This window comes from Scardinius erythrophthalmus, assembly GCF_964197995.2.
Source record: "Scardinius erythrophthalmus genome assembly, chromosome: 1".
Lineage (NCBI taxonomy): Eukaryota > Metazoa > Chordata > Actinopteri > Cypriniformes > Leuciscidae > Scardinius > Scardinius erythrophthalmus.
The window spans coordinates 12605659-12626082 of record NC_138221.1 but is presented as its reverse complement, the minus strand read 5'-3'; the positions used below and the strand labels follow the sequence as shown (position 1 = coordinate 12626082).

The window sequence follows — 20424 nt, the reverse complement described above, 5'->3', positions numbered from 1 at the left end:
CACGTGATCTCTCTCTCTCTCTCTCTCTCTCTCTCTCTCTCTCTCTCTCTCTCTCTCTCTCTCTCTCTCTCTCACACACACACACACACACTGATTTAATTATAAAGATACATGGATCACCATGATTTTAGCTTCTAGAATAGAACAGTTTTTGTCACTAGTTAAAAGACAAATATTGATTTATTGTGAAGGTCTTGATCTGGACAGTATATCGCACATTTTGTCTCCTAATGCTGACATATTTATACACAGCAGTTTATTACATTCATCAGGGCAGGGGGCAAAACAAACACGTGGAGGCCATAATTAAATAATAATAATAAAAAATTAAAGGTCGCTCTTTGAAGGACTAAACTCCCGCCGACAAACTCGAATTCATTTCTACTGTAGGCTACAGCCTATAGCCTACCAGCTAAAACCACAGATGTTAAATCCTGGCGATTTTGTTTCACCCTGATCATCTAAATGCAGCATAATGTATGTTTTGGCTGTATAATGTATGTTTCTTGATATATATAATAGTAAAGACACATTTTTATAACCCTGGTCGGGAAACCAGAAGAACTACAAGTATGGTGGCTGATTTGTACACTTTGTAAGAAGTTCTATGGCGCGTCTCTTGTGGGAATTGTAGTTTATAAATAGCGTACATTGGAGATGGCCCTGATGGTTGTCCTACAACTACAATATCAGTTAAATATACTTAATGACCTGAGATCCTAGCGATTTTTTTTTATTTTGATCATTACTATCACTATATACACAAACTGTAGTTTTTTTAGGAGCCATGTAGAATCTCAAAAACAAACACACTCTACAATACACACTGGTGAGATAGGCTACATGCAAACCAATACTACAAAAACTAATGCGGTAATACGCAAGCGATGTTGGTTGTGGTTCTCTCCTTCAAAAACGTTTTCACATGATGAACACAACAAAAATTCAAAAATTCAAAAATTCAAACACAACAAAAATTTTTTTTTTTTCATTCCTTAATACAAAACAATACACCAAATAACACCAATAAAGATGATTCTGCTCCAGCATCCCATCTTTGGTCCTAACCAGTCATTGGGGGTAAAATCCCCTGGGACGCATGAAATGAAATGTGCAGGCAGACTTCTTCCAATCCATCGTGTCCTACAAAATTAGAAGCACTGATAATGCATCCTTTTTATAAAATGGAAGCATATATCTGTATGTGAGGCAATTTGATGCATTTCTTTTCATTAAAGTAGTATAGTGCAACAGCCACCATACATGTACAGTATGTGTAGTCACAGCACAGAGTACAGCACTCAAAAGTTACAGTAGAGAGCAGTCTGACCCCTACTGTACCTTTTTTCCTCCCTGAAGTTTCTGATACAGTTTTTCTTGATTGTTTACACACATTTTCTGAAAGCATGCCTCATATTCTCAGAACTCTACACACAAATCAAAAAACACACACACAATGGGCAAAACCCCTCAATTCTCCTGCAAAATGAAACTTTACATTCAAAACAATGTTATTTCTTCTCAAAATGGTATTTTGTTTTCAAATGACACACACAAACCATCATATGAATAGACATTTATAAGAACCAGTTGAACACTGATGTGTTCAGTGTAAAACACTATGATGAATGGAAAACACTTCTTCTCCATCCATCATAATGACTTAGGTATTTTCTTGTTCAGTGTTACACTTACTACAGACAGTACATACATAAATGTTGTAAAATATCTGAGAATATTGTTTTTATACTCAGAACACACAAATACACGGTAACAAATACATTTTATTGTTCCCACAAAAACAATGTACACAGTGTACATCCCAACCAATTAAAAAGTTGTACATAGAGTTGTCTACATACAAAACAACAGAAGAATTGCCTGTGTACATTTACAGTAAAAAATGTTGGCATCCATTGCCCCATTGAAGAGCTGACCTGTTGCTCTTTTATGCTAAAGCTCTGATTGTTAATTGTAAAACTGTGTGACGGGTGTTTGCCCATATGAAGAGTCAGTGTGCATATTTGAATGGCAGTGTGTTCCTTGTGAAAACAAGAGATTTTCTGCATGAAAATTGTGCCATAAGCAGAGAATTGTGTGTAGTGTTTTGAAAATGGTTTTAGAACTGCAATTTGAGTGTAAAGCAGGAATTGTCCTTGTAGTTTCGCAGAATTGGTTCAGGGGGTTCGTGAATGCGTTACATGTTGTGCTCATTGTGTCTCAAGTACCAGTATTTGTGTGTAAACAATTGAGAAAAACTGTAATGGAAGCGACGGTGAAGTGACTCTCAAGTTTGGCTGTACTCGTCGCCCAGCCTCCTTAGTCATAGCCTACCATGGACAAGAACATGGTCAACTAAAAAGGCACAAATCTCATCTGAGACTGCTTGTCTTTTTGCCCTCCCCCTTCTCCTCCCCCTCTCATCTTATCCCTTTCATCGATATATTGAAGGTTCTCGATTGCTGTGTGACCAGTTTTGACTCTTTGTGTTTCCTCCTGGGTGATTGTGTGCTAATTGAGCTGAAGCTGTGCTGAATGCTAGTGCTTTCTAAATTACAACATTGTGTACGGCAATGATAAATGAAGGGATATGTGTGTAAAGTTTTGCAGTGAAAGTTCAAGAAATCTTACTCATGTGTCAAAACTGGGGAATAGTGTTTATAGTTTGGGGAAAAGGGTGTGCTTTTTGATGAATGGTGTTATGGTTTTGAAATTTTAGGGTTAGGGTTAGTGTTTCAGCAATCGAGTAAAACTGTAACATGCCTTAACACACCTTAGATACACATTACTTATTATACTAGATCGATCTTGTTTAATTACAAGCCAGGTTGGTTTGAAAATAAGTAAAAAGACATGCATTAAAGTAATGAATTAATAATGCAGTGTGATGTTAAATTAAAAAAAATTCCACATATAAATACGTGATGTTTTTTTTCTCCAGCTATTGACTTTTATCAACCATAAAAATATAAAATCTTATTTTTCAATAATAATGGATGAAAAAGAAAAAAACATAAAATGCTCATCTTTGGAAATACTTTATTTCTTGTCTTTTACAACAATACTACTGAAAATACACCAAATGCATATTTGTCAAACAAGCCATAAGGCTGTATTTAAAAAACACTGGACTGTGAGGTTAAGTTCACTTGAAAAGCTCCAGCAGAAAAGAGAATCAAGTCATCTGTAATAATATACAATAAAGAATAATCATAACAAAAAAACAGTGTATTTTTCTGTTACATACTATAATGCATCTGTGCAGTAATATAAAATTACACAACAGTTATATCCTACAGTATAATACACTCAATCAAATAGCGATCCATAGGCAGCCTCTGAAAAAAAAAATGACATAGACAGACACAGACACTGCTGCTGCACCGCAGAATAAGTAAATGTGGAGAAATGCAAGTAATCAAGAATGAGTTTTTACATCATGGCCTAAATGTGATGATAAAGGAATGGTCATGAGGTCACCAAAGTCATCATGTGCTTACAAGATTTCATGGCAATCTGCACAATTAGACAATATCAAATACAATGTCAAATTTTACATTCTGGTCTAATGGTTGTGCTACAGGGAATGTCATGAGGTCAACAAAAATGACATGATTCATTGCTCAGCAAAATACAAAAATTGGTTCATAACATTTGTTGTATGCAAGTCAAAAGTTTGGCCTGATGTTGGTGCAAAAGGAAAGGTCACAGGGTCACCACAATCAAGGGGAGTCTCTCTTAAAAGAGTATGAATACACTACCCAAATATCATGTGAGCCCAGTAATTACATCTGGTAATATCATACATGCTAAGTTGACATTTTTGGCTAAGATTGGTGCACCTATACTGGTAGGTTTGTGCATCTTCATTGAACTGTGCAATGTGCTTACTAAATTTAGGACATACTAGCTTTGGGACATACTACTTTGTCATCTTAATGGACAGATCTGTCGCGTGCATCATGTCACCGTTAACTGCCCTGTCAATCATCTTGTTAAAATTCTCCATTCAATCTAATTTTATTTTCTACCGTTTCGGAGAGAAATGTAGTTGCACGTTGATCTGCCAGTCGTGGGTCTTTCATGCGGAGACTCTCCTCATGTGTTTGCAATTTGAATATAATGATGTAAAAGTTAATGGCTAAAACGTATCTTTACAAAAGTCCACAATGCATCTGCAGATGCAATATAATGTAGACAACACTGAATAAATACATTTTCGTCAGGTTAGATACTGATAATTAATCACTCTAACCCCTTTATCTAAACCTCTCTACATAACCGCTGGATTCACGCGTCCTCCATGTCTGTAGTTTTTTAACACTTTTCACTCGTGTTTGTAGTTCTAACCGAATCCTCGTCCAACGCGCGATGGGTTGTGGGCAATATTAGCCGTTATAGTGTGCATCGATCTGCACTTCGGATTCTGACCGGAAATAGTAGACCATCCGGGTATATTTGGAACACTCATTTCAACGATTTGGGACGTACTAATTCTATTTTCGAATGCTATTTAGGATGGATAGTATGCGAATTGGGACGCACCTACAGTTTGAATTTTCAACAAGATATAATGCACACAGATTTTGATGAGGTAAATCAGCATACTAATAATACACAGATATAGGGCAAGTCCATTTCCTTCAACACAGTCCTTCGTTCAGCTTCCATCTGGGGAAATACAGAAAACAATAATAAGAGGCTGAATTTCAGCTGTTTTAGCATAAATAAAATACACAAATAAATTACTAAGAATAACAGTATTAGGGGGTTATTCCAAAAACTAACAAACATACATATTAATAAATAAATAAATGACCTAAATTGTGTTTTCCTCTTCATCCTCACTGGTGTCTGGACTACTGAGGCCACTTTGATCTTCCTCTTCAACATGTAGAAGGACAGAGGCCTCAGGACCTAAGGCAGTCTTATACTGTTGGAGGACCACTTGGAACCTTTCTGACACCTCTGACAGTCTTCTTCTTAAGAGACAGCAAAGTCCCTCATTTCCCTTGTCTACGTCTCAAAATACAAAAGAGATTACATTAAAGACAAACTATGTTAAGATTATTCAATAAGGCCAAAGAACTAACCTATTAAAATCTACATAGCAGGATGGTTGCCATTTTTATGTGTATCGCTGACATGGGACCAGGCTAGCTTCTGTATAAAACGACTTGAGGCAACATGACGGCTCACTGAGATGACTTTATGGAGGGAGGCCCAAAGCAGCATATAAGCGTTTTGTGCCCATGTCTGATAGCTGTTTTAAGTTAACAGTTTTCTTCTTCACTACAGTTATGCTGAAGTAACACATTGTGTTAGTTCCTGACCATCAAGGTTTTCTATGTTGACTGGAGGAAATAATAATAAGATTAATCTTGATGTTATGCTAACCCCATGTAACATATCAGGACACAAATTACAATGGTCAAAATTCTTTTGTTCATTTACGCTTTCAAGTAACAGCCATAATACAACATATCTGCACATCTTTCAAGCATCAATCTTTACAACCTTACTGACTTGTTACCATAGCTACAGTAACAATTGTAATCCCCATTTTATGTATATCCCAAAGGACCACGGCAAAGAGAGCCATAACCGTTCTACTCCATCCAAGTTCTGTGACTGATGTGTTTTTTTGTATGTTTTTTTTAAACACATTAGATGGACAGGGTTTTAATTAAACTTACCCTCCTCAGCCAACTTGTTCTTGAGAACCATTGCCAGGCTCTGCAACCACGTGCAGTGTTGTGCCATCTCCAACACCAAAACGCTTGTTTCCTCATGCAGTCGCCTTGTTAACATCACTTGGTCGTGCACTCGTTTCTTGATCGAAATATTTGCTAAGAATCAATAACAGTTACATGTATCCATGAGACAATCTTGCATAATCACTGCAAACATTGACTTTTTTTTAATCAAATCGATACATAAGAAAACTGAAAATACACCATTAAACTAAATTAATATTACAACACTCAATATGTAACATGCATGCCTTAGTTCAGTATACTCTATAAAGCAGAACTGTAAATAAATTCCTGTGAAGCATCTACAAACAGACATACCACTGCCATGAACCTCCCACGGCCATATTTGAGACACAGTACTCTCTCCAGTTAGGGAATGCTCCACCACAGCTACGTCAATGTTTGTTGCCGATTCTAGTACAAGATCATTGTATTTCTGTATCTCCTGAAGAAGGAGTTTTTTGTCTTCTGCCAGCTTCCTTCGAAGGCGATGGCGAAACTTGCTGCTGTCTAGAAAGACATGAAGTACAGAGGCAGAGGTTTTTGACAGAACTCTTCAACAATAAAAAAATTATAGCACCAAAAAATTGAAAAGCAAAGCTGCAGTTATTGAAAACATAATGAAATACAGTATGTGAAAATTATAATGTAGACTGACATGGGAAACAAATTGTCCAAGGTGTAACATTTAGGGGGGAATCTATTTGCATGATTTTCATGATTGCCTGAAAATAATAATTGTGCATTAATTAATTTAGAATTGGCAGTTTTTTATCTAAATACGTTCCCCTTCCACGGAGGCCTCTATGTTGCACCTCCATGTTCCTACAGTAGCCCACAACGGACAAACAAACACTAGATAGTACCTCTCACATTTTCTCGTCGGCTACCGTAGCTTGGAAAGATAGAGGTGAGGGAAGCTGGTTGCAATCGTCAAACCTCACTGATAGATGCCACTAATTCCTACCACTAAATCCTACAGACTGGTCATTTAAAGAACAGAATTCAACGATTGAGCTGAACTGTGCTACTACACTTATTTGCTAATTCCATGTTGGTGGAGTAGGATGCATACAGTAGCCTGAACTTATCAACCTATTATATTATATTATATAGTTATACCATTCTGACGGTAGAGGGTTCGCTTCCGGTGCCTCACACTAAGGTAGAGCCCCTCAATTGACTGCTGAAGTCCTCTGTGTGTGGTGCCTTGACTGGCACGAGATGTATCAGGTGTCTCTGTAGAAGATATAACGAAAGCAAATTCACTGTTAAAACAACACAGAACCGTTTCTCTGCTTGAATTTCATGTAAAACCTTTTAATCAAACTTATTTAAACTTTGTATGTGCACTTCCTGCAGGAAACTGGAATATACTAATAAACCTGACATCATAAATGTGGCATCACATTAGATGATGATCAACCTACTATTTTTTGCTGCTCTTTAATATCAAACATAAAATTTAGATTGTAGAAAGGGATGTTTGTTGTTTCTTTTATCTGGTCATGCTTACCACCAGCTGCCCATTCCTTTACATCAGATAGCCACTGTGACACCACTTCATCTGTGCAATCTAGCTCTGTTTTTAGGTCAGCTAGCCTTGCAGTCTCATCATGGAGTCTCTGACAAGTCTGATGAACAGTGTTATACAATAATAAGGATTAAAACTTGATTAACAACAGGCCAAGTAAACACAACAAAAGGACACACAAAACAATTAATATGAGACTTACCTTCACATATCTTGTGGAAAGTGCCTGATGTAAAGAGATATTTTTTTTCTCGTTCCACCCCATTGCATGCAACGTAAGCATGTCCACCCGTGCTGTTGAAAGCAAATAATGAGGTTATGATGATCAATCTAAAAATTTTTTACAAGAATATTGCAAACTCCGGTCACCTGCTTTGGACATATATTTGGTCGTCAGGGCACAACGTGAGAGGTAGCTGTTCACTTGCTCCACCTCCTCACCAGCGGTAGTCCCTGCTCCTTCCTGGTTCCTGCCACTCCAATTAATCTGTTAGTAAAGGGTGGAAGAAATTCAATTTAATTTTATTTATATAGCCCAATATCACAAACCACAATTTGCATCAAAGGGCATTACATTCCATGCAAGAAATGGTTATGCAAAAACACAAGATAACATAGTGTAGCTTAACTTATATTTAATATTATTAATGTGCTTGTAAATATTACAAATGTACATAAGATGCCAAAATATTATACACACCTCACACTTAGTAGCATGGGCTCGAGCATGCATTACACTGAGAAAGGGTTTCATAGTGGTCAGTTCCTGAAGAGCAGGAAGGACACTAGCAACTTTCTCCAGGTATGGCCAGTATTTGCATGCCACGTCCATTGCGAAGAATTGTGCCTTGGCTGGCATGAGCTCCTTCTGAAGGTACAGAGGGTAGGCAAATATCTCCCCCCTGTACATATTAAGGGCTTTCAAAAGGAACCCATGGCGACACACAGCAACCTCCATCCCCTCTTCATCCAATTTTGAAGCCCTCCTTGAAGTTTCCCTCGCTGCTGTCCACTGGGAGTCCCCACATGTGCCTCTTCCCTGTGTCTATGAAACACAAAACAAACACGACAAATCAAATAAAAGCAATGGTGTCATTCAATATATGGCATTTTGATTTTGTAATTGATATGCAGGAGTAATTGAAGTGGGGGTTACGTTTATTATTGTAACAACTATTTTGTCAACTTGCATTTTTCACTGCTTTCTGTATGGTGTCGACAAATCTAGACACCGCGCTGTCTTCAGCCACAAAGAGCCCCTCAAAAAAGCCAGGATCATCAGAGCTGAGGAAGAAAGAAAAATAGAAAATCCATTCATGAAATATATGAAGTAAGAAAATAAATCAATAAAAAGACTGGAAGAAAGATCACCTTCCGTTTCGGCGAAAGCGATATAGCTTTCTGTTTCCATCTGCTGAAACAGCCAACATTTCTGGTGTGCAGGCTGGGCAGGTGAAAGGAGCACTACAGCAGAGCTGGTCTTCCTCAAATGATGCATACGAAAGCTCTAAGAAGCTACGCTGCAGTGCATCGCCGTTGATAGATCCAGACTGGAAAATATATAGAATGAAATAGTATTTTGATATTGTCTGCTTATGGAATTTTTTTTATAAAATGGTAATAACATTTACACTTACTCTTCCTCCACACTTAGTGCGATGTTCCAGCAGCTTTGCGAAGGCTTGTCTGGAGAATCCCGGAGAGATGATCTTGAGTTCCTGAAAGGAGCTCAAGAGGTCCAGTGTATAAAGTGTGGAATTGGTGACGGAGGCTGGCCAATATCCACTTCTTAGGAGGTCTTTAAAGTCAGGGGTCCACTGCTGCTGGCATGTTTGACATTCATACAATGGCTGATGCAAGTCAAAACGCCCTTGGAACAAAAAAAAATAATTAAAAATATAATACACATTTACCACATACTTAATTTTACAACACTTAGTTCATTATGCACATTGTGAATGGTTAAGAGACATTGCGCAAGTTCCTATAATCCCACATTTATATTTTCAAATTCACTAAATTCCACACTGCTGTGTTGATTGGACATCATGCTGGAAAGATGCTAGGACAAAAAAAAAAAAAAAAACATCTGTCTTTGTTTCAGTTAATAACATTACCATGTGCTATTCCATATTTCTGTCACTTCTGCAATTGTAAGCACAATGCCACAGCACAATAGTGTGAAAAACATCACATCTACAATATATATATATATATATATTTTTATTTTATTTTTTTTACCATTGATGGTAATTAAAATCACTGGTTTGCCTGGTAACACAGTGAAGTTTGTGCCTCCACAGGAGCAGTCTGGCACCTTCACAGTTGGCAAAATGCAAGCTGGCAAAAAGAAGGAAAACCAATCATTTAGATTATCTGTAACTGTCTGCAGACACACATTGAACAGCAAAATTAAAGCTTTCGTGAGAACGTACCTTGCTCATGGGTGCAATATCCATCCTCCCCTTTAATGATGCATGTGGTCGGAGGAATGGCTTCAAAAAAACCACGAATCATGCATTCCCTGTTGTGGAGTGGATGTTTTTTGTGATGCAATACATCACAGTCCCCACAGAACCACTCCTCAGGAAGACACTCCCTGCACCTAAGGAGAAAATTATATATATAAAATTAATATTATAATATAATACATTATTATATGTTATATGAATAACTCATATAAAGTACTGTACACTCTATTTAAGCTATTTACCTTTTACTAGGTTTGATTTTATTGTATAGGATTGCATAGTGCCTCAGTGTTTAGCACTGTCACCTCACAGCAAGAAGGTCCTAGATGTACTTTTCTCATTAATGTGTTTTTCATCTGGGTATCTAAGTCTTCTCCCATCCCAAAAGACATGCATCTTAGCCTATAAAGCAGGGCACTCTGCAAACCTACCCTGGGTAATTGAAGTTTGATATTAATGAAAACCAACCTAATAACAGCAGGCTCGTTGCAAAGGCAACACAGGGGATGACCAACAGCCTCTATTGAAATAAGGCATTTTAGGTGGTATGGTCTTGCTTCTTTCCAGCGCTCAGAGGCTTTCTGCTGCCGAAAAGACCATGATGATGCAGAGCTACTTTGAGGCTGAGCAGCAGAAGGACATGACGCCAAAATATCAGAGAGCCTCTCCATATTTTTTTCTGTAAAGAAAATCCAAAAATAAAGCGGTAAGGGATAATTTAGATAAGGAACAATTAAAAGTCAACTGATCAGTATTAGAATGAACACTTTTTTTATACTGTGCAAGCTTAAATTAATCACTGTGAATTACCAAATTCCCCTTGAGGATTTAGTTTTGTTGAGATTGCAGTAAGTGGAACCTCCACACTGGATGACAGGGAGCCCTCAACCGTGGGGTATGTGGCTGTAAAACAGCACATAGAAGAATAAGAACAAGTTAGGCTATCACACTCTATTCTTGTTCTTCTTTTCAAACTATATACTAAACAATTTATGAAATCAGACATATTTTTGTTAAGTACTTGGTAGTGTCTTCTACAATAGTGTCACTAATGTTTTTTTAGTTATTTGAATATCTTAAACTCTCAATAAACAATTACAGTGTTCTAATTTGAGTTGGTCCAACATTATCATTGTAAATTCCTCCTACAAATGTCAAATAATTCAGATATAACCTGTAGCGGAGGCATGGCGTCGCCCTCCTCGCCTCCCCCTCGGCTTACCACGTCCTACAGAGTCCCTTTTAGAGGTGTGTGGAGGGTCTCGTACACGTTTCCTCTCATCAGCTGCTCTCTGTGTATTGGAGTGAATATTTCTTGTAAGACTGATGTTGATAAAAGTACGGTAACCAAAAGGCAGGTAACTTGTGAAAGGAAAACACAACATAGTGTGTTAGTAAGGTGTTGAACAGCTTAAATGAGCCTTGGAATAGATTCTCCAAGTCTCTGTAACTCAGAGGGATGGAACTGCATATACTACTATTATTATTATTATATTCCCTTATTAACACGTCACAGAACATGGCAGGATGCATCATGCAATATACCTGTATAAAATCTTCTGCACTCATCATTCTTACATATTCCTCATCACGTTTTACTTTAATTTATGTTTGTTTTTATAAAATGATTGAGGTGTACAAAAACTCTAACCTTGGCTTCAGCTAGAATGTGTTCATGTTTCAGCTCCAGAGCCATGCGTCTCCCCTCTTGGTAGTGGGGATCCTTTGAATCAAGTTTATGCTTGGTGGCCATTGCAATGCAGTCAGATACAGACAGACAGTCAGATACAGACAGACAGTCAGATACAGACAGACAGACAGACAGTCAGATACAAACAGACAGACTGACAAAGATGGGTAAGACAGACAAGTAGTGCTAGACAAAGACAGACAGGGAGGAAAGAAAGAGCAATAGATAAAGACTGTGAGATAGATAAAGATTGAGGATGAAAGAGAGGATGTAAGATATAGAAAATAATGAAGAGATAGAGGTTGGCTCTTAAAAGTGCCTTTGGGTTTTGAAAATCAGGTTCGGATAGGTTCGACAGGTGATATGTTTGACAGGATCTGCATGGAGAACAACAGAAAATGTTAATTATGTAGTGTTGTTGATATAAGATTTAAAAAGTGTACCCTAATAGTGAGTGATTCCCATTTTCTTGTAAATGCTTAGGATAAATAAATACAGATTCACGTTGTTTCTATTTCCTGTGCTACTGTTAAAAGTCGCGTAAGTTAACATTTTTTTTTAAAGGCGCGTAACATGTGCCTGGGGTTCGCCATAAAGGCAGCGTTATGTGCAGTATAACGTTAGACCAAGTGATAATATTGTTATTACTAACACATTACAGTGACGTTGAGTGTGAACCACGATGATCGAGAGAAAATCACATCATCTAAATGTCCCCAATTACTATTCCCCCAATAAATTCTCAATAAGCAGTTACACGTCCAAAATATATGTGGACTACATCATGTGGACATGATATATATATCACAACATGTTTTTTTTATGTGGAAATAGGCTAACGTTACTCATAATTTTATTTTGTATATATACATCTACAGCTATATATCTAGGCTTAGAACATGTTTTTTTTTTTTTTAACTCGTAATTTTCTTCATTTTGGACGTGTAAATAATGCTTATGAATTCATCTTGCTTATTAGACTGTTGTAAGCGACTTACCGTGGTGGAATCGCGCTGGGCAATGGTTTCTGCGATGGTCGCACACAGTGACGTGTTGCACAAAATTGCGCCAAAATATCAATCATAATTAAAAGTACAGTCTTAATATTTTATATCCGTGCTCAATTTTAAAGGGGTCAGCATAAATGTCCAAGTGAAGGAAAAACGAGTATGTAGCCATTACATTTAAACACATATCACTTCCCAGAATACATCCATCTCTTTGCGAAAGGATATGTCCATATAAAGTAATATAAACATTTCTGCAGTAGGCTATATAATTAATTTATTACAACTGCATAAACAGTATTGAGATGAAAGTTCTATAAAAGTAGGCTATTCTTTTTTTCTTTTTTCTTTTTTGGGGCGCAGAAAAAAAAGAAAAGTAGGCTCACTATAAGCCATTGCAATTTGAAATAACATCGACAATTATAAAATATCCCACAATAAATTAAGGCATGTTTTAAGCCTACAGCAAATATGCAGTCCTGCAATTATGTCGTTTTAATGTAGTCCACAATAATATAAAAAAGAGGAAAAATCGTGATATTACCGATTTAGAAAAGGGTTTCAGCTAGCTACCCTCAACGTCGGCTTATGGACGTGAGGGGGAAATTACCACAATATGTGATCGAAAATTATAAAATATCCCACCTAAATGAAGGAATGTTTTAAGCAAATAGAAAATATACCGTCTTGTAATTATGTAATTTTAATGTAGCCCAAAATTATATAAAAAGAGAGGAAAAAGAGTTAGGTTTAGGAAAATAATAAAAGTTCAAAATTCAAAGATGAGTGATTTGCACTCAAATCTATCGGACGACCCTCTCCGTTGTCAAGTGACGAATAGGGGGTACCCTCAACGTCGGCTTTGGACGTGAGGGGGAAATGACCAAACGGCATAGCCTATGCTGAGCCTATGTGACGAATAGGGGTGAGACCATGTTGCAAAGAAAGACGTGGTGCAGGCACGAAAAATACGTCCCTTTGAAATACATTAGATTGAAAGTCGTGCTGAGTGACACGAAAAAAAGAAGGAAATTCGTGCCTAGGGACACGAATCAATAGATTCATGTTGAGTAGCCTATACCGAATATAAAGTAATAAAAACGAGAATTAAAATCACCTGATTAAATGTTGTGTAATGTAGCCCTTAAAGTCTGCAAAATTAATAACAATTGAGAAAAAACTATAGCCTACTGTGCTCTCGAAAGAAAAACGTGGTGCAAGCACGAAAAATATGTCCCATTGAAATACATTAGATTGAAAGTCGTGCTGAGTGACACGAAAAAAGGAAGGAAATTCGTGCCTATGGACACGAATCAATTTGTGCTGAGTAGCGTACCGAATACAATACAACGAGGATTAAAATCTCCTGATTAAATGTTGAGTAATGTAGCCCTTAAAGTTTGCAAAAGGAATAGCCAAACATTTGAGAAAAAAACAATAGTGTGCTCTCGAAAGAAAGACGTGGTGCATACGCCCCATTGAAATACATTAGATTGAAAGTCGTGCTGAGTGACACGAAAAAAAGAAGGAAATTCGTGCCCATAGACACGAATCAATTTGTTTTTGAGTAACCTACCGAATACAATACAGAGATGATTAAAACCACCTGATTAAATGTTGTGTAATGTAGCCCTTAAAGTCTGCAAAATAATAACAATTGAGAAAAAACAATACTGTGCTCTCGAAAGAAAAACGTGGTGCAAGCACGAAAAATACGTCCAATTGAAATACATTAGATTGAAAGTCGTGCTGAGTGACACGAAAAAAGGAAGGAAATTCGTGCCTATGGACACGAATAAATTCGTGTTGAGTAGCCTACCGAATACAATACAACGAGGATTAAAATCTCCTGATTAAATGTTGAGTAATGTAGCCCTTTAAGTTTGCAAAAGGAATAGCCCAACATTTGAGAAAAAACAATTGTGTGTTCCCGAAAGAAAGACGTGCAAGCACGAAAAATACGTCCCATTGAAATACATTGAATGTCGTGCTGGGTGACACGAAAAAAAGAAGGATATTTGTGCCCTTGGACACGAATAAATAGATTAATGTTGAGTAGCCAACCGAATATAAAGCAATAAAAACGACGATTAAAATCTCTTGATTAAATATTGAGTAATGTAGCTCTTAGCAAAATGAATTACAATTGAGAAAAAACAATACTGTGCTCTCGAAAGAAAAACGTGGTGCAGGCACGAAAAATACGTCCCATTGAAATACATTAGATTGAAAGTCGTGCTGAGTGACACGAAAAAATAGGGAAAATCGTGTCCACGAACACGAATCAATAGATTAAATTTCGTGACTATGTCACGAACTGCCGTGAGACTGGGTTGCTTAGTCGGCTGAACTTTTCTCTCAGAGATGAAAGGTGATCACATTTATCCATTAGTTCACATTGATTGTGCAGAAAGCGCTTAATTAGCCGTTTTTAGAGGCGCATTACAATTGCTCATAATTCCTGTAACAAAAGTTGCAGGAATTATTCATTTAAAAAAAAAAAAAAAAAAAAAAATTTGGAGCTACAGAGTTTAAGAAATACACTAAAAATTAACCAACTTGAAAATAATAAAATCAAAGACGCATTCAAACCACTGAATAAAAAAATGCAGCAAAAGTGCTAACTGCAGCAGCCTACCGCTGAGCCCTTGGCGTGACGTCACGACCAATGAGCGCGCTTGGCGCGCTTAATGCGTCACAGCCCGCGAAAAGGGGTGTGGCTTAGCGTATATAAACAGGGCTCGGAGGCTGCTTCTCTGGTTTCTGTCGCATGAAGCGAAATGAGCTCGTGGTGCGAGCACGGCGGGCTACGCAATACTCGTTCCCTCTTCTAGAGAGAACAGAGGTTACGTGAGTAACCGAAACGTTCTCTTACGAGAGGTTCTCTCGTATTGCGTAGTTGCTTACGCTACGGGAACGCCCTTGTCAACGCCGTGCGCGCCCAGCATCCACTGAATGAGTCCCAGGGAGAGCCCGGGGAACGTGATAGCAGAGAGCCGGGCGGCCCGAAGAGGGCTAGCGCCGTACATAAGCACACACTAGGGGGTTAGGAGCGGCACGGCCGGTCCGAACTGACAATTCCCTGCATAGTGCAGCTCAACCAGTAGAGCTAAATCACACAACGTAGCCCGCGCACAGATAGTGGGCTGGCATACGCGAGACTTAGACTGATAACACTTTCGCCTGCAAGGCGGGAACATCCAGGTTGTAAAACCTAACAAATGTGGAGGGGGAGGCCCAGCCTGCCGCTGCACAAATGTCATGAATGGGAATCCCGCTGGACCACGCCCACGACGAGGCCATGCCTCTGGTGGAGTGAGCTTGAATGCCCAATGGGCACTGCAGGTCTTTAGACGCATAAGCAGCAGCAATAGCGTCCACTATCCATCTGGACAGGCTGTGTTTCGAGGCGGCGAGACCCTTGGTGCGCCCGCCAAACGAAACAAAGAGCTGTTCCACCACTCGTTTGACTGAAGACAGTGCTATCAGAAAAACGGTTTTGAGCGTGAGGTATTTCATATCCACAGTTTCCAAGGGTTCGAAGGGATGCGCTTTCAGGGCCTCCAAGACCAGTGAAAGATCCCACATAGGAACCGAGGGGGGTCGCGGGGGGTTCATCCTCCTGGCTCCTCTAAGGAAGCGGATGACGAACTCGTTCCTTCCTAATGCGCGGCCCAGCTCTGAACAGAGAGCGCTGAAATGGCCGTGACATAGACTTTGAGCGTGGAGGGGGACCTGCCCGCGTCCAGTAACTCTTGAAGGAAACACAGTACTCGCGATACCCCACATGTCTGTGGATCGAGCCCCTTAGCAGTGCACCATCTGTTAAACACTGACCATTTCGACATGTAGAGCCGCCTCGTAGAGGGGGCTCTAGATTGTATGATCGTGTTCATGACCCCGTCTGGCAGATCAGCGTGTAATCGTTGAGGCTCCACGCATGCAGAGACAGCGCTCTGGATGGGGATGCCATATCGAGCCGCGGGCTTGAGAGAAAAGGTCTCTCTTCACCGGTATCGGCCAGGGGGCTGAGTCTGCCAGCTGTATTAGATCCGGGAACCAAGCTTGGTTCTCCCAGTATGGGGCTAAGAGGAGCACTGTGTGGCGCGCTTCCCTGATTCTCTTGATGACCTGAGGCAGCAGAGAGACCGGGGGAAAAGCATACAGCGGGCCGCTGGGCCGGGTCTGGGCCAGCGCATCCTCGTTCTTCGAGAAGAACTCTGGGCAAAGAGCGTTGTCTTTTGACGCAAAAAGGTCGACTTTCGCTTTGCCGAAACGGCGCCACAGTCACTGGACTGTTTGGGGGTGTTGAGACCACTCCCCAGGGGGAACGCTGTCCCTGGACAGTCTGTCGGGGCCCTCGCTCAGGTGGCCAGGCACATGCGCGGCTCTCAGCGAGCGCAGAGAGTGCTGAGCCCACACGAGGAGGCGTTCCGCCAGGGTGCAGAGCGTCTGATCTGACACCGCCCTGGCGATTCACATAGGCCACTACCGATGTATTGTCCGTGCGGACTAGAACATGGTGACCGTGGAGGAATGGGAGGAAGTGTTTGAGAGCTTTCTCGACCGCGAGCATCTCTAGACAGTTTATGTGTAGGAGATTCTCCTGGTCTGACCAGCGGCCATAGACCGGTCTGCCTTCGAAGAGCGCTCCCCAATCTAGGTTGGAAGCGTCTGTCGAGACAACTTTCCGGTGTGAAATCACTCCCATAGTCACTCCTGTGTGATACCATTCGGCTGCCAGCCAGGGCTGCAGGGCTGAAAAGCAGCTCTGATTCACTCTGACTCGCAAGCCGCCGGCCGCCCAGGCTCGGTGGGGCACGCGCGCTTTCAGCCAGCGTTTAAGCGGGCGCATGCGCAGTAAGCCCAGCTGGAGCGCTGCTGCAGCTGAGGCAATATGCCCCAGGATACGCTGGAATGTCCTCAGCGGAACCCGGCTGCCTATTTGGAGGGATGCGGCGAGGAGGCGGATGCGGCGCGCGCGCTGCTCCGACAGTCTGGCCGTCATAGCCACCGAGTCCAGTTCTATTCCAAGAAGGAAATTGACTGACGGGGCGATAGCGAGCTCTTGGTCAGTGACCGAGAGACCCAGATCCTCCAGATGGCTGAGAAGCGCTGTTCCGTGAGACACAAGTTCCGTCTCTGACAGCGCTAGAATAAGCCAATCGTCCAGATAATTCAGTATTCGCATTCCCTGTTTTCTCAGGGGAGCGAGAGCCGTGTCCATGCATTTCGTAATGTACGGGGTGCCAAAGACAGGCCGAAGGGCAGGATTGTGTACTGATATACTCGACCGTTGAAGGCGAATCTCAAGAATGGCCTGTGACGGGGAGTTATCTGGATCTGAAAATATGCGTCTTTTAGATCGAGAGAGATAAACCAGTCTCCTGGGCAAATCTGCGCGAGGATTTTTCTGGTTGTGATCATTTTGAACGGCCGTCTCATGAGGGCTTTGTTCAGATGTCTCAGATCTAAAATAGGTCTTAACGCTCCGTCCTTCTTGGGTACGAGGAAGTAGCGGCTGTAAAGGCTCGACTCGCTTAGAGAAGGATGAACCTGTTCTATAGCCCTTTTGCGCAGTAGCTTCGCTATTTCGGCTTGAAGCAGGTGCGCAGCTTCTGAACTCACTTTCGTCTCCGTCTGTGCTAGAAAGCGCGGAGGGCGACGAGCGAATTGAAGCGAATAGCCGTGTTTTATAGTACTCAGCACCCATTCTGACGCGCCCTGAATAGCATCCCATGCTTCCGCATGCATAGCTAGGGGTCGAATGGTCTCTGGGTTCAGATCGCCGCGCTGCGCGGGATTGGGGAACCTGTATCAGAGAGGATGGAGCGGCGTGCGCGCCGCTGGTGCTCGAACACGGGGGCTGGTAAACAGTATTGGCCGGCTGTACAGCGTTCGGTAGCTCGGTCCCAGAGGATGGAGCGCGATTTGCTGACAAACACCCCTGGCGCGAAAGCGGCGTGGGGATTGTAATGTCTAAAAGTGAGTGCGCGTGCACCTGAGCGGGCGCAGAGTTTACACTTATGACACGGCCAGAGTTTGGGAGCTTAGAGGGTGTGCGACCCGAGGTAACTGAATGGCAGAGCGAGCAGCGGGTAGGTGTGAGCACAAAGTTGTGGGCACATTTACTACACTTAGTACTCGAGCGGCTTGTGTCCGCTTTATGAGAGAGCGCTCTATGCGCGTTACCATGGGGACCATGTTTGTGTGAAGCAGTGAGCACATGGGAGTGGGCACATTTTCTACACTTATAACACCCTCGGCTTGAGCCGCTGTTGCCCGGGGTAACCGAGTGGCAGAGCGAGTTACAGGTAGATGTGAGCACAGAGTTGTGGGCACATTTACTACACTTATTACTCGAGCGGCGTGTGACCGCTTTATGAGAGAGCGCTCTGAACGCGTTACCATGGGGACCGTGTTTGTGTGTAGCAGTGAGCACATGGGAGTGGGCACATTTTCTACACTTGTAACACCATCGGCGTTATAGAGCAAATGTTTTGATGGCTCATATGTTTAGACGCTCATAAATACTCAAGCACCATCCTGTGAGATGCGGGTTCGCTTTCTGTATGTAAGAAAGCTGGCCGCGAGCTCGGAGAAGACAGCAGAAAAAATATTTTCTGCCGCCAGAGCCGGATTTGAACACGGTTCTCCAGTGCAGAAGCGTAAAATTCTGCCACTGAGCCACAGGGGCACACATGAGCTTCCAGTTGGTGCGAGCATATGACCGAGCGTCGTGTTTCGGCGTTTGTTTGCAGGCGCGCGTGTATTAAAACAGGCCCGTTTACTGCAGCATTAGTATTTCCAGCCGCCTAACTTAGAGGGGACTGAGAAATATGTATCCCGTGAGATGCGGGTTTGCTTTCTGTATGTAAGAAAGCTGGCCGCGAGCTCGGAGAAGACAGCAGAAAAAAGTTTTTTCTGCTGCCAGAGCCGGATTCGAACACGGGTCTCTGGTGCGGAAGCCTAATGTTCTGCCACTGAGCCACAGGGGCACACATCAGCTTCCGGTCAGTGCGAGCATATGACCGAGCGTCGTGTTTCGTTTCGGCGTTTGTTTGCAGGCGCGCATGTATTAAAACAGGCCCGTTTACTGCAGTATTAGTATTTCCAGCCGCCTGAACTTAGAGGGGACTGAGAAATATGTATCCCGTGAGATGCAGGTTTGCTTTCTGTATGTAAGAAAGCTGGCCGCGAGCTCGAGAGAAGCAAGCAGAAAAAAGTTTTTCTGCTGCCAGAGCCGGATTCGAACACGGGTCTCTGGTGCGGAAGTCTAATGTTCTGCCACTGAGCCACAGGGGCACACATGAGCTTCCAGTCAGTGCGAGCATATGACCGAGCGTTTGTTTGCAGGCGCGCGTGTATTACAACAGGCTCGTTTACTGCAATAATAGTATTTCCAGCCGCCTGAACTTAGAGGGGACTGAGAAATATGCGAGGATTGGAGGAAGTCCGGCCTAAGCGGGACGAAAACACTCTCTCTTCCTCCTTTCGCCGGTGCTCGTGACGTCCGCTCTGATATCCCTTGAGAACGGCGCAGTTGCGCGGCTCGAACAAAGGGAGAGAGAGCGGGAAGATGTCATTATGTGCTGTGACATCGTTTGTTTGCAGGCGTGCGTGTATAACAGGCTCGTTTACTGCAATATAGATATTTCTAGTCGCCTGAGCTAGGAGGGGACTGAGAAATGTGTGAGAAACGGAGGTGGCCGGAGAGTGACGCGCGCGACCGAGACGCGGGGTAGCTTTCTTATAACGTAAAGGAAGCCAGCCCGTGACCGTCTACTTCTGACATCCCTTGTGAGCGGCGCCTTGCGCGGCTCGAACAGAGGGGGAGAGGGCGTGCGTCATCCGGGGGGGGTAGCTTCCTTGTAACGTAAAGGAAGCTATAGCCCGTGACCGTCCGTTCTGACATCCCTTGTGAGCGGCGCCGTTTGCGCGGCTTGACAGAGGGGAGTAACCTGCT

The 20424-nt window shown here is 41.8% G+C and overlaps 1 protein-coding gene across 2 annotated transcripts; it reads right to left on the bottom strand.

The window, feature by feature from the left end:
• Nucleotides 1-3022: 3022 nt before the first annotated feature.
• On the bottom strand, nt 3023-13919 carry LOC308691383 (uncharacterized protein). Of its 2 annotated transcripts, none has more exons than XM_081366488.1 (18): nt 11413-13919; nt 10936-11053; nt 10572-10664; nt 10230-10440; nt 9726-9895; nt 9532-9630; nt 8928-9160; nt 8662-8840; nt 8481-8574; nt 7991-8335; nt 7660-7777; nt 7493-7584; nt 7273-7390; nt 6879-6995; nt 6075-6266; nt 5697-5849; nt 4820-5022; nt 3023-4671 (listed from the first exon to the last, which is right to left on the bottom strand). In XM_081366488.1, exons 1-17 carry the CDS (start codon nt 11512-11514, stop codon nt 4820-4822), a joined length of 2637 nt encoding a protein of 878 aa, XP_081222614.1. In that variant the 5' UTR covers nt 11515-13919; the 3' UTR covers nt 3023-4671. The 2 variants fall into 2 exon arrangements, with proteins under 2 accessions (XP_081222614.1, XP_081222615.1); XM_081366489.1 differs by having other exon boundaries at nt 4820-5016.
• Nucleotides 13920-20424: the final 6505 nt, after the last annotated feature.